Source organism: Populus trichocarpa, chromosome 2 (genome assembly GCF_000002775.5).
Source record: "Populus trichocarpa isolate Nisqually-1 chromosome 2, P.trichocarpa_v4.1, whole genome shotgun sequence".
Classification (NCBI taxonomy): domain Eukaryota; kingdom Viridiplantae; phylum Streptophyta; class Magnoliopsida; order Malpighiales; family Salicaceae; genus Populus; species Populus trichocarpa.
In genome coordinates this window covers 4,017,308-4,035,573 of record NC_037286.2, presented here as the reverse complement: position 1 = coordinate 4,035,573, position 18,266 = coordinate 4,017,308, and the positions used below count along the sequence as shown (strand labels likewise).

The 18,266-nt window shown below is 36.1% G+C and overlaps 1 protein-coding gene across 1 annotated transcript; it reads right to left on the bottom strand.

Moving 5' to 3' along the window:
- Positions 1–234: 234 nt before the first annotated feature.
- On the bottom strand, positions 235–17,250 carry LOC7468731 (callose synthase 7). The gene is made up of 42 exons (XM_024596257.2): positions 16,843–17,250; positions 16,624–16,724; positions 15,077–15,189; positions 14,867–14,954; positions 14,660–14,770; positions 14,410–14,562; positions 13,609–13,698; positions 13,417–13,508; positions 13,206–13,329; positions 12,049–12,183; positions 11,888–11,964; positions 11,723–11,810; positions 11,194–11,313; positions 10,997–11,114; positions 10,351–10,682; positions 10,149–10,201; positions 9,883–9,943; positions 8,806–8,887; positions 8,673–8,722; positions 8,484–8,570; positions 8,183–8,290; positions 7,873–7,967; positions 7,702–7,783; positions 7,453–7,610; positions 7,226–7,349; positions 6,989–7,095; positions 6,781–6,892; positions 6,534–6,685; positions 6,059–6,168; positions 5,863–5,970; positions 5,688–5,756; positions 5,385–5,571; positions 5,180–5,291; positions 4,603–4,725; positions 4,406–4,524; positions 4,203–4,286; positions 3,203–3,315; positions 2,895–3,124; positions 1,407–2,204; positions 1,246–1,296; positions 822–1,007; positions 235–729 (listed from the first exon to the last, which is right to left on the bottom strand). The coding sequence occupies exons 1-42, from the start codon at positions 17,057–17,059 to the stop codon at positions 424–426; spliced, it is 5,826 nt and encodes a 1,941-aa protein (XP_024452025.1). The 5' UTR covers positions 17,060–17,250; the 3' UTR covers positions 235–423.
- Between the last annotated feature and the right edge of the window lie 1,016 nt (positions 17,251–18,266).

Below are 18,266 nucleotides of genomic sequence, written 5' to 3'. Positions count from 1 at the left end.
TATCACAGGATGGGAGATTTTGCTTATATCCCCTGTTCATGTCGAAGATTGACCAGAGCAATTATAGCTACCACCGATAAAGATTGAAAATCAGAACTCACTTCTTGCATTTGGAGAAGTGAACAGCATAGGATTAATTAGATTGTGTTTAAAGCTATAAGATTAGAGAAATTCATCTCTCTATCAAGATTCCATATAACATTGGCACCTTATAAATAGCTTCACAGATCATAATAAAACACAAAAAGAGAAGAAATAAAATTAACTAAGGAAGATTTAATTTCCTTAAAAGCTCCTACATCGTAAAGAAAAAAAATGATCATATCAATCGATCTTGTAAAAATAATTACCATCTTTCTTGGACTTCCAACTAATTTTAGATACAGGACAGAATAAACAAAATGAAAGTGAAATGTAGAAGATCTAGTTAGATGGTGCTTTCCTTCCTGCATCAGCGCCGTCTTTCTTTACTGTTTCAGGTACATCTTTCTTTACAGTATCGCTTCCATCTTTCTTTCCTGCAAGAATCATAGAAATCTGGAGGCCTCTGCTAAATGCTTGATTGAAGAGCAGGCGAGTTTGGAACTCTGAAACAAATGAGAACCATGACAAGATGGCTATTGGCATGAAAAGCAATAAGCCCATGATGTACTCGTATGCCCTTGCTAGCTCCTTCAACGAATCCCAGAATCCTATCCACTTAAACAAACTCATGCATGCCTGTCCAATCTATATAAAGAGGATTTAATCATGCAGTGACCAACTGAAGGAGAACCCTTGAAGTATATATCACACATTTTGAACAAAATTTGTATACTTACAAGAAGAAGGGCCCACCCTGTGGGCATGAACGCGAGGATGGCAGCAAATAAATCTTGTATTGTGAGACCACAAACTACGAAGAGAACAGTCATGACTGACATGAAGCCGAGAAATAGGAGTGCCTTGAGAATCCTGAACATGAGCTGAAAGTCTGTACGGAATTTTCTTCTCCCCATTGATACCATCTGAGAGCAACGTTTGAAACACAAACAGCAGCAGACTAAGTTCAGAAATAAAGCATAGACACAAACTTACTTGAGATTAATTTACTAGAGAACACCGCTACATTCTTCATTCAAATGGTCAAGATATAAGCTTAAAATGCTGATTTGCTAGTTTTCAAATACAATGCTAGATTTTTTTATTCAAGCTCCTCCTAATCACATTTACTTTCTACATGAGTTCCATTGGCATGCCACATACCTTGAGGACTAAAAGAGCAGTAATCATAACTATCCACGAAAGTCCGTAAACCTGCAATAAAGATTTTAAGTTTATAGTAGAGAAGTTAGCTTATGGTAGCAGAAATCAACCAAAAAGTAATAGGCCAACAAATAACAAAACCACTCAAATATGGATTGTACCAGCAAACTTTTACTGTGATGGGATATATCAAGGTGGTAGACAATGCCATATTGGTAGATAAAGAAGCGAAATGCAAGGATTATTTCAAGCAACCATCCCCTGAAATTTGTGTGTCTGAGATGTTCATGTTCTCCAGCCCACCATGATTCCCAGCTTTTATCAGGAGAAATTCCTATACCACCACGATTGCCCATCCACCGTTTCCAATCTGTCCAATCATCCACTGTTTTTTGCCAGTCAAATCCAGATGGATTGAACACAAATGGAGCAAACAACCAGGATCCAACCATGAACCACATGGATAATGTGATGAACATAAAAAGACTTGAACTGCGATATGATGCCCCGTAAACTTCATACACGATCAGCAGTATAAATAATTCCAATCCCTTAACAAAGTGACTTCGTGAGTATAGCCTGTAGTTTTCTGCAAACTTCGCATGGAAAACAACAAAGCCACGCCCAGTGGCTCGATATTTGGAACCACCATGAAGAATTGTTCTTCCGAAATAATGTGATTTGGTTCCAAGCTGGAATGTAAAGAACACAGATGCAAGCTGTAGCTGCATAATGACAAAATCACCTAGAGCAGTGCGGAACCCTTTCTCCAAGCCAATTTCCATAACCATGGGCAGCACTAGAAAAAAGCCCAGCTGAAAAATGGATTGAGGAGCCATAGCCTGTTCAAGGACCTTGCTCTCACTTATGCTCGGGTCCATAAGAATCTCCCTATCTAATCCACTCAGTACCATGTATATGCGTCCATATAAGAACACATATACAGTAATCACAGTTACCTGAAACGACAAAAACATACCAAATCAAACTATAACACACACTTTCCATTCCATGTAGTTATAATAAAACTTGAAGTAAATCTTGGTAGGAATATTAAAATGGCTTCACAAGTAACAAGCTGGCCAAGTGACCTGAATCACCTAATGGTATCTAGCGCTTTTGAATTCCATAAAACTGGGGTCTCCTTTTTTTTAGTACCTCATTAATGCAGGAAATAATTGTGAAACCATCACTACGTAATATTGGTCACCACAGAGGACTGAAGCATAGGGCCCCATCTGAAACAATCTGATCTTATTCTTAATGTTTAATTGCTTATATTTTGATACCAGCATAAATGACGCTCCGTCCTCAATAAGCAGCTTGGAATATGTAGATAAGAATAATCTGAGCTACATTTACTGGGGAGCCTAGTTAGAGTTATGTTATCCATTTTTTTTTAAATTGAAAAAAAAAAACATAAACAGGGAGGAAGATAAGGGCATTTCCTAAAACAGAAGTAATGAAGGGAATGAAATCACCTTGAAGCTCCAGATGTGGAACTCCTCAAGGAGACCAACAAACCACCATAACTCAGAAAACTTAAAGAAAAAGAGATGCCACCAGTAGTAGTCAAGAAGACTATAAAAGGAAGCAAGAAACTTAGACTTTTGTTCGGCACAAAGACAGTGAAATAAAGATCAACATACCATGCTACTGAAATAGAAACCAACTGTTGTATAGTAGAATGAGAGCATCCTATAGAAGTCAAAACGGCGCCCCAGTCGATAAACATCACGGCTAAGTGTCTGCTCTCCATTTCCATTTGCAACCTTTGCCTCAAAAGATGATATCTGATTCATCCCCACATCACGCCCTTTCCCTACTTGGATATATTCATGATGCGTTACATATCCCCCACGTAGGGTTGTGTTGTATCCTGAAGACATCCGAATGCTTAACCATCACACGATAATTATATCTAATGGCAATAGTGTTCAAACCCATATAAAATTACCTGCAAATATATCCTCGCTTAAGTTTATTATTTTTGAAGCTTTGCTTATGCCACCCCTTGTTATGTGGAATATTCTGTCAAATATATCAGGATGGCCGTAATGGAATCGTACCCTATGAAGTTAGACAACATTTGTTAGAATCTTAAATTGGTGGTAATAGAACAAAATTAAATTAGATTTTTGAGCATGAGACAGAATATTTTAATTAGAGCAACATACAACATTGTACGTGAAAAACAACAAAAATGCTATAGAACTGCAAACTACAACATTGCATGTTAATGGAAACGAGGCACTCCAAATAGTTTGTTATGACACGAGCAAGAGAGAAGACACCATTTTCATCCAAAAGTACAAAAAATAACATGCTCCTGTAAAATTTGAGTTGTTCTGCTCTAAAAGGATCGAACCTCTCTTCATTAAAGAACTGTTGGACTAATTGAATTCATGTCTAGGCAAATTGAAGAATTCAAGACAGACGAATTATTTGACATTTTGATTTCAAGACATTAAAGACAAGCAAATAATCGTCACAGGGTGTCTAAATAATTTGAAGCTTGCAATTTTTCCTATATTTGAAAGTTGAAGGAGTTCTAGAGTCCTCTTTTATGTAAGTAATTTTTAAAATCATGTGGTCTCTTAATACTTTCAACCTGGATCAAGGCTCATTGTTAAGTTGATTCAGATAACTTGTACTGATCAATGAGCAAAACAAGTCTGTTTTGAGGAAAAGGGGAGAACCTGTCAAGTGGTGATTTACACATAAGATGGCCGTTTTTTGGGAGATTCCCAGGAGCGATTTGTGATTTTGAATTTTATTTTCCTCAAGCAGTGAAATATCATCTGTCTGAGGTTTGAAATTTTTTCATCCCATGTTTGAGAATTAAAAGGAAAAAATAGAAAGGTACGCAGATACAAATTTTAACAGATGGAAAGAGCATTCAAATTGTAAATTGTATATAATACTATACATTGATTGCTGGCTAAAATTAGGCTTACCTTAGAGGACTAGCTAAAACACGTTGGCCAATAGTCACAAAGCTGGTCTCCTGATTGGACATGAACCAAGCAAGTGATGAAACACTGTCAAATGAAAGGGAAGAAATATAAGGGTTTATACTTTCAAAATCAGCATTGTTCTACAACATAATTCTCTTGCATGCTAACATGAGTTAGCACAACCATTAATTGGTAAGGCTGACCTTCCAGTAAATATATGCTCCCTGACACCCAAAATCGTAGGGTTTTGTTTCCTACGATGAGATTTTTTAAGCTCCTCCAACACATTCCTCATTTTAAAAGCTTCTTCGAAGTAATTGTCCTGAAAACAAAGGGAAAGTTTAGTGAATTACTATGTGATGTAATTTACAAATGAAAGGATAAAGAAAAAGTTAACCACCTGATTCATGTCTATAGTCTGTAAGGCTTCTCCACGAGTAAAGATAATGGCATGATTTTGATTCTCAGGTTTTCCTTCACCGATATCTGTTGGAGGACCTGGAAGCTTGATTCGGTAGATTTCCTAGCAATGTGGCAAGAACGACATATAAGAGAACATGTTTCAGATTGAACAAAAATGGCAAAATAAGCTTGTAATACTGGAGCAGCATTAACAATCAACTACTCTCAAAAACTTTCTTGAGAACGCAAAGGCAGGACATGTTCCTCATTCTCAGTAAATGAATGAAGGTGCTAAACTAAGCAGTTGGGGAACATCGCATAAATGTAATTGTTCCTTAAAAATAGTCCTTTACAGCACAATTTATTTACATCTGCAGATAACAAAGTACTCCATAGGATTATCTTGCAGACACTAACTAGATTTTTTCCAGAACACAACTCTGCAATTTCCAAACCTTAATTGCAATTTGAAATGTGATAAATTTAACTGGAAGTGACCAATAAATCTTCTAAATTTTATCATAGAAATCCAGCAACACTTAAATTCTGCACCAAACAAGGAATCAGTCCCATACCTCATCAAACTTATCACCTCCTTTGACGAGAACAGAGTAATACAATTTTTGAGATTTTCCATTCACTGTCACCTCTCTCTCGTCGATGTAAGCAATACGCAGCGAAGGATTCCTGCAATAATGTTATTAAATTAAGGATTCCATCAACCTTTTGCATTTAAATGGAGAACTTCATGTAACGCATAGAGACATAATTTTAACTTACGTTAGCATTAGATTTAGAATATTACTGTAACAACTTCGGTCCCGGGCTTCAGTGGATTTTTTCTGAGCTCCATACACCTGACAGGAAACAACATAGGTGAACTTCAAATCAGCCAGTGCTTGTGCATGATCAAAGTAAGCTTTCTGATCCTGCTCATGTTCCAAGGTACGGAAGGCACCCAAAACAGCTGCAAAGAAAAACAGTGATTAGTTTATCAAAAAGAGAATGAATCATTAGAGGCAATGGAATCAAATGCTAAATTTCAGAAATCATAATGTGTATATATGTTAAGAAATCACAAACCATGGTCTCCTGCAAATTCCAATAAGCACTGAAGTTCTAGGGCTTGTCTATAGTACATCATCCCTCTCACTGGAAAACAATTTGAGAAATATATATGAGTGGTTACATGATAGCCTAGTCAACATCCAGAAATGAAGATGGTAAGTACAGCTGCAAAAATCTTCACTATTCAAACCTGTTCTAGCAAGGGTCTGCCCCCTGTAGGATACCCACTGACGAGTAAGCTCCATCTTCTCTTTGGAAGAACTTGTATTTGTGCGTTCCTCAAAATTTTTCCATTCATCTGTTTTGTAGTCATTTGTGCTTGATAAGTTAACCCCATTATAAAAGACCAAAAGTGTGATGCAGGAACTGGTGCAAAACTCACTCACCACGATATATGGTCTTTAGGTAGAACAAAATTGTTATCCCATCTTCATTTTCCTTGTGAAGTTCGTCATCAGAATAAAGAACATCTTCTTTGTAATATGGAGTCAAAACACTAATAATATCAAAAAATACATCAAAAGTCAGAGCAGAAAAAAATGAAAACAAGTAACCTTCTATTTATGACCAATGAATGATCATCTATACGGAAGAAAATGAGAAGTATAGAAGCATGTGACCATTTATAAAGATAGTGAATGAGAGAAGGAACTGTGTAATCCTTATTAACACAATCATTATCATGTTTGCATGAGAATGGTACCATTTCTTCATTTCTGACCCGATTGTGGCAAAAAGCCATGAACATTGTTGAAAATGATTTATTTTAGAACTTGTTGTTGCCATGATGAAAGTATAGACAAAAGCTAATCCCATCTATAACATTTTTGCTAACAAGTTTCACATTGTTCAATCACTCACCTAAAAGAGAACATGTCTCGGACTTTTGGAGCCTTCGGCATGTTCATGAATAAGGAATTTGCAAAGAAAGTTATTCGGCGACGAGCATCCAAGTTCGAGGGCACATTTATGGCAGATTCCTTGGTGGTCAAAAGTAAATGGAGCCTAATGACCTACGGGAGAAATATAAAACAGTAAGAAATTAAAGATGTATATGTGAAATCATAACATGACATTTGTAAAAAAAATACGCAAGTATGAGGAAAACCTTATCCGCCCAGTACTTTTTATATGTAGGGCCTATATTTATCTTTCCAAACCTCTGTTCTCTTACACTACTTGCATCCCCTGTGGTAGCAGTGTGAGCTTTTTCCAGGATTCTGCAGGGATATGTATCTAAACGTTTAGTAATCACAGTTCAGTCTGTCACAACCATTTTGACATCCCCAGTAAATTAGTTATCATTCAGAGCTTACTCATGGCCATGCGTCATGATATCTTGAGTGATAACTTCTATAATAGACTGGAGAGCATTAATTATCTGAGATTTGTACATGTCATCAGCTTCTTCATGATCACTTAGCTGTCAAAAAGATTCTAGTGTGAGCACTCAAAAATGAGCAAGTGCAGACCACAATGACAAGTTACAAGCTTAAATGCTCAGAAATTAAAGAAAAAGGAAAAAAAATGAAAGCATAAAGAAAGCACATTACCAAGAATTTTAGAAATCTCTCCAGATATTCACTAAGCATAGGCAATCCACTCATCCGGAATTCATTCAAAAACTGACGTTGTTGTATGCTCATGTCTACTTCATAACATATCTGCCTTACAATCCTATTTAGAAAATAAAAAAAAGGGATAAATAATCAATCATATATGGCCATATTCATCTAATATTACTCGCGAGACTCAAGCTCACAAGACAGATGCTTCTTACGTCTTATCTGCACTATCTTCCAGAAGGCCATATATTATGTCCCTCAATGTCTCATAACACTCAGTTACTGCTGATTGCATATAATCATCCATCTTCTTATACAACTCAGCGTCCTCCTTCCCCTTGAAATCTTTTGCCATATCCAATGCTATAGGAATCTGTCGTGTGTCAATCAACACATTGAAATAAATTGGAATTGGATTTGCATTGAGTACAAACATTAAGAATAACAATGACAGAAGGTATTACCTTGCTAGCAAGCAAAAAAGGAGGCCACTGCACGACAGAGACATCACTTGAAGAATACGGCACAAGCAGCAAGTCTCTTTCACTGAACAGTGAAGTAAATTAAAATCTTACAACTATAGAATATGATGCACTTGACATATTGAATAATTATTTAGCAAGAAGAGTCTCAACTGATTGCTGATCAGATCTTCTGCTCTCAAGGAATATATGAACTCATTCCACACATGTGAAAAATTTGCAATATTTTTTCTTTCGTGTTGCTCTTCCTGACATGAAGAGAACTGTCAATTTAGCCAAAGACAAAGGAGAAAGTTCCAATTGATTGCTGTACAAAATAAGTTGGAAGACCAAATAATATTGCTGCTTTTGTATTTGGAACAAAATGCATCCAAAAGGAACATCATGAAAAAGAAGAAGATATATATATCAGACAGCCAGCGCAGATAAGCAAACTACTACATAGATTTGTTAGAATTGCTACCATCACATGGTCCCCTGAAACATCCTCATCTGACGATGGCACAAGATGGCGACTGAAAGCTGAAGGCACTGATTCAAATCTGGACCTTAACATCCCTAGTGTCCTTATCTGGAAAATCAAAAGTTACAAGTGTAATGCACGATCAAAACCGCCATTTGTAAAGTGATAATTTCCATACAATCAAACATGAACTAGGATTTCAGATCTCTTATAACAATCAAAACAATGTTGGGTTAATAGGATCATTGCACATCATATGATTGCGAATATATCATTATAGGAGAAAAAAATGACCACCAACCTCACCCAAATGGTTGAATGCTCCTTGAATCCCACCAACAAGTGTAGAAAATATGGCATACCATATTTGTGCATCCAAAAAATAAACCTAACACAATAACGGAATTTACCTTATTGAAAAAGTTTGTAATGTAACATAATGCTATGAAGTTTCTCTTTCCTAATTAAACCTCTTATTCAGTCCGCTTACCAGAAGAACAGGGGCCCATATTGAGATAACAACACCGATGTTATGCGTAACTACAACAATTTCAAAATATGACTTAGTTACAGTTTCATGATGAAAAAAGTACAAATAGTCATTGAAAAGGGTGAAGTATTACGTCGAGGAAAGAATTCATGCCATTGATAGTTATCAACGGTAATCTCCATAATCAACTTTGTTGGTTCAACTAGAGGCAGTATCTATTCACAAATATGCAGGATACAGGTTATAAGCAGAATGAATTTGACAGATCAACAAAGAAAACACGTCCACATAAAAAGTAAAGAACCTATAGAATGGACAAATATAGAATCTCTTTTTCTATTTTGCCACATCCATAGTATAGTTGCTGCGAAAATTCACGAGAAGTGCAATCATTGATAAGTATAGGAGTTTACCAGCTTGTTTTTGGCACTTTTTTTGTTAAAAAATATCGTAGTTTTTATTATTAAGGTAAAGGTTCCTGAGAAATGTAAAAAGAAGTTGTATTCCTTCTTACTATTAGAATGGTAGTCAGCATCTAAGAATTCCTTATCTGCTAGTGGCAAAAGATTTCAATCATACGAGATAAGGCCAGAAAAGTTTAGCACTTTCACCCTACTTTCCCATAGTAGGGTTATCTGTTTCTGGAACAAATGAAGAAAATTCAGGAAACTGTGTCTCTCCTAGTATTATACACAGGCTTCAATACCCTCTCTCTCAGGAATTGTATTTCTTTCTCTCGTATTGGCCATGTAACTAAGAGTTTGATCCTTGGAGCAATTTAAAATATCTCACATGGCAACTGCATCCAAAGGGTGTTCCAAATAATGTAAATTTCAGGAAGTCAAGTTTTTATCCCTCAACTCCCAACCCTGCACTGCATGCAACTGTTCTTTAATTTGAGAAGTACAAATATATGTGGCATGCTATGCAACAAGAGGAACACCCTTTTAGGTGGTGGCGGAAAGACTTCAGAGTTCCTCCTAAACTTAATCATGACAATTCCATGCTCTTTATCTGAATATCTTCGTTTCATGTGTATATATCCAAATTTTAAAAACATGCATATAAGCAAACTTATAACATCTCTATGTATGCACATGGATGTGTGTTTTGTGAGTACTTAATGCATTTAAACTCAGAATACTATTAACAAAATCTTATCCAAAGGAGTACTGAAATTCAACAACTAAGGTGTTTAAGGAGAGAAAACCTCCACGTAGTAGCTAAATGCTAGCTTGCAGATTATCAGCAGGATCCAAAACAGTGTATACCTGTGCATAGGAGAAAATCAAGATTTTAGGAGAAAGAATCTCTAATTTATAGCAGAATCAGATTCATGTTGAATGTCCCAACAAGAATTCTAACATATATTAAATATTTGCACCAAATAATGCAACTTTCTAGTAACCTCACTAATCCCCTCCTAAAAAATAAAAATGAAAATAAAATAACAATCAATAACGTTTGTTTTCTTACTTCAGAAGTGAGAACATATCCTCATGCATGCCTCTTCCTACAAATAGTTTTGGCTGCAGGTAGGCAAAAAAAAATTTAAAGCAGCCCCTAGGTTGAAGAGGGAAAAAAACAAAATCTAGAATATCAACCAAACCAGAAACACACACACACACATATGCACACAAACACTTGAGTCAGAAGTAACAGTGCTAAACATGCTTGCCTGAGCCCACCACATAATAAGAGTGACAATCCGCCAGTTTGAACGTTCCATGGTTCTCCGTAAAGGCGGAAGAAGAAAAAATATGGCAGCCAGTATATTGGGTATCAAATAAATTGCAATGGCATAGGTATAAAATGACTGGTTCTGCCAATCCATAGACCAGGTGCTAAAGAGCTTTACAAGTCCTGTTGGATTCAACACAGAGCTTGAATAACCAATTGGCAGAACCACAGCCCATGCAGCAGCCACAACAAACTTCAGAAGATACCGCAGTATTTGTGTGGCTTTTAAGCTCCTCCATGCATTAAGACTCAGAATTATATCCAGAAAAGCTGCAAAAGAAAAGGTGAAAATGTCAAGGGAAAACCAGAAATGTTGCTCAATCTACAACACACAACCATTGCAGGATATAGACATCTGGAAAAATTTTAAAATCCATGTTAAGGTTTCATATAACTTTAGAAATTGCCTTAAGGATTTCTTTGATTTGGTTGATGTCCACATTCCACAAGAACTGCTAATTCGCTTGAAAATAAGGCAAGCAAAGTTTTTCCTTTCCAATGGAATAAAAGCAATAAAAATTAAAATAACAAAAAACAATCTTTTCTGGAAAGGAAATTTTTTTTTTTGAGAATTTCACCAATACCTTGCAGAAGATTAAGGAATGCAGAAGTAATAAAGATGCTCAAAACACTTTTGAAGACATCCTCATCGAAAAAGGCTATAATAGATCCAGAAGGACTCCAAGCAACAATTATCATAGCCTGGAAAACAAGTTCATATTCAGTTGATTCCTAGCAGAAAAATTGATTGAACGCATTAACTCAAAACATTTTAGGCCACCTGCAAAGCCAATATAAGAAATATCCACATTCGATCAAAACTTCTAAAGAGGTGCCAAAACGTGCGGACTTCAACAAAATTAGTTTTAGGCTTCCTCTTTCCAGTGCTTTGGTTAGGTCTCTGCAAGAAGCACAAAAACTTCAACAAAAAATACTTGGAAGAAATGCATGATAAACCACTCCCCAAGGGAACACATAAAATATAAAAATTCAGGAACACGGAAGAAGTTCAAGAGTTCAACATTAGAGACTAACATAATTATCGATGGCTTAAAAAACATCATTACATCACGTTTTAGAGGAATAAAAAACCAACCAGTTGAAAGATGTTTCAAAAATGGTGATGAATTTAAAGATCCGCGAGAAAAAGTTGATGACAAACACTGTGCTCCGTAATTTCTCATTTTTGTGAAGCACAGTTGTTCACATGCTTAAGTAAAAGGCTACAACACACTGGAGTCCGGAATATTTTCTGATGCCTTAACCTCTTCTTTTGGTTTTGTGGGGAGGGGAATAGAAGAGAGAGATACCTCATTTGCACGTTGAATCTCGTCAGAATGAACAAAAAAATCTGCTTTAAGGTCCATTGGCCAATTTAATTTAAGACACCTATCAGACCTAAAAGATGAAAAAAGTTGACTGTCAGTAATCTTGACTAAATGTGGGAACAAAACTTACTCTTCAAAGGATCTCACCAGAAGTACTCATTCAAATCATCATAATTTCTCCATTTTGAATGGCTAGCCTTGCCTCCTTTGTTTCTCCTTGCTTCCTTTTTAAGGAAATGAAATTATTTTCCAGATGTAACATGTAATTGAAGGTTAAAAAAAAAGCAAAAAATTGAGTTAAAAAATACCTTGCGCAAAACCTGATAGATTGGGGTTATAACAGTCCTCAGAAAAGCTTCATCATCAGGTGCTGCTGTCTCATATGTCTCCCCACTAACAGGATGCACGTTGCTAAACAATATTCCATAGACTTCATGTGCCATCTTATACATAGGGAAATAAGGAGAGCATTACACTCGCATACAAAACAGATATGGAACATCAAAAAATCATTATGTAGGAAGCTAAACAGATACCAGCCTAAGAATGTTTCATTTGCTTTTCCAAGATAGGAGAATTATATGCCAAAGATTAATTTCCAATGATTCTGCTATCATAATTGGTACAAATGCTTCTGGTAAACTGATTTTGTAAAACTCGTAACAAGCAAAAGAGACAGATTGATTCTGCTATTTGGAAACCAAGGTTAAGACCTTTATTTCGGTCAATAGTAGATGATTAAGATAATCCTAACAACTAATAACAAGTAAAAAGACCTCATAAGGCACTTTCAAATGATGCTTTTCTTATATGCCTTAATAAAGGGTAGACACATGACCTTTTTTGTCTGGTTTGGGATATGTAGAATACAATTTCTGATACCACTGGTGAGCATCAGCAACAATAGCAAGATGGAAGAGTTTTTTTTTATGCAGTTGGTGGGTTTGGGGAGAAAGGATTATAAAATTATGTATAAATGTGCAATATTTGCAGTGGTATGAAAAAACTCAATCCTTTTTCACATAATAAATGTGGGACCAATCATTTTCCTAGCTTCTTCGTTGAACAATGTATCTGGGGGCATTTAGGAGTTTCTTTAGTGGATATGAAATGAGACTAGAAAGCCATTGTTTTTTTAATTCTTCTTATAATCTTTTATGTTCTCCACAGAAAGTTTCCTTGCTCTACTTATTCAGGATTCCTTTTCTGTTGAAGATCATACCTTTTCCATTAAAAAAAAAATACCCAGCGCCTTTCTTTAATTAATTTAAAATTTTATTATCTCTTTCAGGAAAAACAAAGGCCTACAATGCTGCTGGCCCATGTGAATCATAATTCCTATACAAGATGGTATGTTGAATGAAACGAATAACATGTGTGTGCGTGCGGGTGTGCGTGTGCCATGCTAATATTATTTAATTCAAACTTGACAGTAGTCCATGAAAAGGTCTTATAAAAAACGTACTTTGTGGAAGATATAGCAAATGCATTCTGGCATGAATCGTATATTTGAAGCTTCACCCCATATAAGAAGATAGAGTGCAATGTAAATAAGCTTTAGCTGTTGGGTGTCAGACTTTTCAGGAAACCTGCAAGATCAAAAAACTTCAGCCACCTGAAATAATACACCATACCTACTGAAATCTAACTTAAGACACAGTGGCACAATAACTTACTTAAGATTTGATTTACATCGCAAATAGTTACACCATGAACGATAATTCTTGAAAATCTTATCCAACAATTTCTGTATGGTCCTACTATTGAGCTGCAATAAGCTTTAATTCAATCTTTGAAAGAAAATGATATAAAGATGTCAACAAAAAAGCTTCTATAGAGAGAATAGAAGAAAGCGATCAAGCTTTTACCGCAGTATAATCATCAAGACTCCTATTCCTTACATCCATATTTGCTAGTAGCAATATCAGGTGCTCCCTCTGATTTGCCACATTTCCTCGCTTTGATCCCCCACAAGATAAAAAAAGAAGAAGCATTATATAGTTAGATAAACTAATGTTCGTTTCGTTAAACTTTATAGATGAGATAAGAATATAATTAGGAAATATAACTGAATCAGAATTCTTTTATGCATAAAGCTGACTTGGTTATATGAACATGGCACACAAGTTTCGTTATAACCATCAAAACTCTGATGTTTTTGTGGCAGCTCAAAGGTATTACTGAACCCACACTAGATATCTGACAAGATAAACAAATTGTCAAATCCACGCAACACTAATCTTGTTTTTCCAAATGTTAGCCTCATTTTGATGATTTGGAGGAGAGGGGAGGAGGGAGGGAGAGTTCTTTTCTTTTCCAAATGTTCTTTTTAGAAACATTCTGATTTTTTCTTCACGAGCATTAAAAAGAGATGCACTAATTTCTTTATTACTTTCGTTGCAATCTCCTCATTGCCACATAAGATTCACCTAGCTTCATGAAGAACAATACTGCTGCCAATTCTCAAAAGGAATAAAGTATATGAATAATAGTGAACTGCAACCCGAAGGTCCAAGCATTCATGTCTGTGAGTCCTTAAAGCAACTTAAACGTGAAGAAGCTATAAATGCAGATTAGTAGAGCTAACAAACTAAAGACCCAAAACTGATGACATTTTAGATGTAAATACGAAAACATATTGCAAAGATAGAACTGAAGGTGCAAGTTACCTGAAACCCGAAAATGGATGAAAGCCAATCGAGTATGTCATTGACAGATTTAACACTTTCCTTCGGCAAGTCATCAGAGGAAACATGTGGCAGCGTAATTCTGGGCATCGGAAGATTATCCAAATCACGTATAGCATGAAGTGCAGCTTTGATCTATATTTTCAAGGATGACCATGATGAATTTCAGGCATTCATAATTAATGTGGTTAGCACAAGCAAAACAAGATTACATATAGTACATATATCCAACCTCTGGAAGTTCCATGATCGCTGGTTTTACCCCGGCAGCATACAGTGGAAGAATGTTATAGTGTTCATACTGTCCCCTTTTCCTCTCAACATCGTCAGCATATTTCCTTGTCTGTGACAATAAAACCAATTTAACATCCATGATTAAGCACCTAAAACATATACCTTAAGAACTCATGTCAGGACGCTGAAAGCAATCAAAACAAACCTCATTGTCAACTTTTCCTGTTGGTACCACCGTTTGCAGCACATCATATAATACTGTAGCAATGCGAAGAATTTTAGCCATCTCTTCCCTGCAAGAGTTGACAAGATACAAAGAATAAGATATGATAAATGCTTAGTAACTTTGGCAAGACAACAACTAGACTAAAAAATAAAGAAGAAAGTAAGCTCCTTAAAATTAATCAAGACTCACGGTTTTTTTGTATGTTGTGCATCTTTAATGTTCTGCTCGTAGAATCTTTGGTAATACAACTGGATTTCTCTTGGATCATTTCTTGCCAGCTGAAACTTTGTTTCCAATTCTTCCTAAAAAAAAGGGAAATTTAAAAGGTCTAAAATCATTTCCTGAGAACTCTGGAATATAATTCGAGTATATTTTTAATACAGCAATCTGATAATATCTTCTTTTTTCATAAAAGGACTATTGCAATCTGAAAGTGTTATTGAAATATATATGTATGTATGTATATATGTATGTGTATATATATATATATGTATATGTATGTATGTTGAACAGGTTACCTAATGACCAATTACAATATTTTAGGAAACTGTGATTAGGCTAAACCATCAATCGGTTATGCAGTTCCTCAATTATTTGATTTTCAAAAGGCCAACTTTTTCCTTCTTAACGAAACTACAGTTTACTTTGGCAATATATCCAGTCAAGAGCAATCCCCAGGAGAGTAAGAGAACAAAATAAATAAATTACGGAACATATATTTTTTTACAATTGAAAGAATTTGGACAAGAATGGGATACCAAACAAGAATTTAAAATCAAAGAAATGCCAGAGTAGAAAACAATCACATAAATAGCAATCCATCTATGCTGCAGAGCATCATGAACAGGATTATACAAATTGTTCTCATGGTTAGCGCATCTAACGATAAGGCTTCTGTTGGTTAGTGAGAAAGCAACACGCTGTATAATGCTACACTGGACCTTCATATATCCAGTTCATTGTAAGATTGCGCAATGTCCCACTCATGTTCAGGCCCAACAGAATCATGCAAACGCCACACAATATTAGACAGGACTCTATACATGCATTTTCTAATACTTTGTAAGAGCATCTGAACCAAAATGTTCCGATTAGCTATATAAGTCGTACCAAATTTCAGCTAGTATGCCAAGAATGCTCCAAGAAGTCAGGCAAGCAGTGCCATAATGACTTTCTTCGAGATACAGGCCAGCAGTACGGTAATTATTTTTTTACTAAGAATCAGGAAAGCAGTTGAACTAAAAACTTCAGGCACCCTAAAACAAGTAGGATAAAAACATCAGGTAAGCAGTTCAGTTATTTTTTATGGATATGTGATCAAACAACTGCCTAACTTTTCCTAGATTGATAGTATGATCCCGATTGGCACATGAACAAAATTCAACTGGAATCTTGAACTTCAGAACACAAATTATGTACAGTGTATATCAGATAATCTTGAATACTGCTGTAAGTTTTTTATAAATTTACCAGCTGCCGAGGAGTGAATATGCCTGCCGGTTAAAAGTTCAAAAATGCTAAAATTAACAAAAGGGAATTCATCGAGAATACTAAGAAAATTCACAACCAATGCAGCTATACAAATTCACTTCATTGGTACTTGAAACAAAGAAAAGAGAAGAAAACAGCTATAAGAAACAAATTTCATTCGAGAAGAACACCACAATCATTCCTAAAATCCCCAGCAATGAAACCTGAACAAAATATTTTTCTAAAAAAAAAATCAGTTATTATACCCTCTCAAGCCTGTGAAGCAGATAGGTCTTGAACTGTCGAACTCCACGTCCACTCGACGTCTGATCCATCTTATGAGCTTTCTCAAATGCATGGAATCGACCTGCTTGCACAAAAACATAGATAAATATAAAAGCCATTATGCAATGAATTGTTTATCCAGGAGGAAAAAAGAAAGAAAGAAAGAGGTATGCAAAGGAGAGGTGGAGGAGGTTACGTACAGAGATAAGCGACGCGTGGATTGTCCTTCTCAATCTCATTAGCAACGCGAAGAATAGGAGCGATACCGGCCAAAGAAGACGGCACAAGCTCACTGTCAACGGAGGCGTTATCCTCGTCAGGAAGATCCAACATCATCGTCGGTGCTCGCGTCATTCTCCGAGACAGCGACCGCGGCGCCGGACCTGTGTCATTCTTGGTCCCGCTCGAACTCGCCATCGCCAATCAACGAGGACGTACAATGCGTTATACTTTCAGGTTTGGGAGTTTCTTTGAGTTTCGGTATCTTGTTTGAGTTGTTAGGGTTGTTTGAAGGTAGTGAAAACGAGAGAGGCCATTCTGTTTTTGTAGAGAGAGACAGAAGCAGAAAGATTGATGCTTTGAGTCTGGAGTGGGGCAAAGTGAGTGGGTGATTGCTCTGGTGGCAAGAAAAGAATTGAACTTAAAGGTTATTTTTATAGGACGGTGCTTCTTTTTCTTTTGAGTTACATGAGGAACAGACAGCAGTTCCATCTGCTTTTCGTAAGTAAAGTGGATGCTGGCGGGAATTGTATAACGCGGGGAGAGAGGGTTTCATCGTTTTGTGAGGCGTTAATATGGAAAATAAATTTTAAAAAATAAAAAAATATTCGATATGCTTTCAAATAAAAAAAATGAACGTTAGGAATTTTAGAATGCAGAGAATTATTGGCGTTCCGGTCCTTGGCGTTTTGGAATGGTTACTTTTAGTCCTTACACTTTAAATTTTTACTCCAAAACTCTGGCTCATCTCCCTCATCATGTAAGATCGATCTATGATATTTGTTGCCTCATATAAATATGGAAAATCGAACATTATACAAGCATGCTGAGGATAATTTTTCTCTGGGCTCGAAAACGCGATATAATTTTGTTTGGTGAAGTCTTTACACGAGTGTATTAGTGAAAGAAGCCGCCCTTCTTTTCCTTTATTTTCTTGGATTTAGCCTCCTCCTCTTGCTATCTTTAAATCATTCATTGATCCTTGATTTAGCTCCATTAAGCATCTTGCCCCTTCCCAATGTCTTCTTTTTTCCGCTTGAAATCTTAATCTTGTGCTTGTGAAATTCATAAAAAAATGAAGCAAAACCAAGAAAGTGAGAAATTGCAGGAGGCACATGTAACCTTTCTGCCCAGCGAGACTGACATCTAGTGGGGTCAATTAAGCTGAATATTCAATGGGCCAAGAAGTTATAAGATCAAGTGAAAAAGTACAAAAGTTATTGATGAAGTTTTGAGAATGCGTGGACTGAACCATTGAGTCACCGTCTCCTTGTTAAATTTATATATCCTACTATTATATGATTCTGGCAAGGGAGAGAGAGCCATACATGTAGAAGATTGGTTAATTTATCAATAGAGATTATTAACTTTTTTGTGTTCACAGAAAATGGCGTAACACCATGTA

What these genes read in the sequence shown, in the direction of transcription:
- LOC7468731 (XM_024596257.2), bottom strand. Translation starts at nt 17,059, where the DNA reads ATGGCGAGTTCGAGCGGGACCAAGAATGACACAGGTCCGGCGCCGCGG. An exon ending in CAGGAAAAGTTGACAATGAG is followed by an intron (nt 14,771 to 14,866) that starts GTTTGTTTTGAT and finishes TTATTGTCACAG; the next exon opens with ACAAGGAAATATGCTGACGA. An exon ending in CATTTAGCTACTACGTGGAG is followed by an intron (nt 8,888 to 9,882) that starts GTTTTCTCTCCT and finishes ATTTGTGAATAG; the next exon opens with ATACTGCCTCTAGTTGAACC.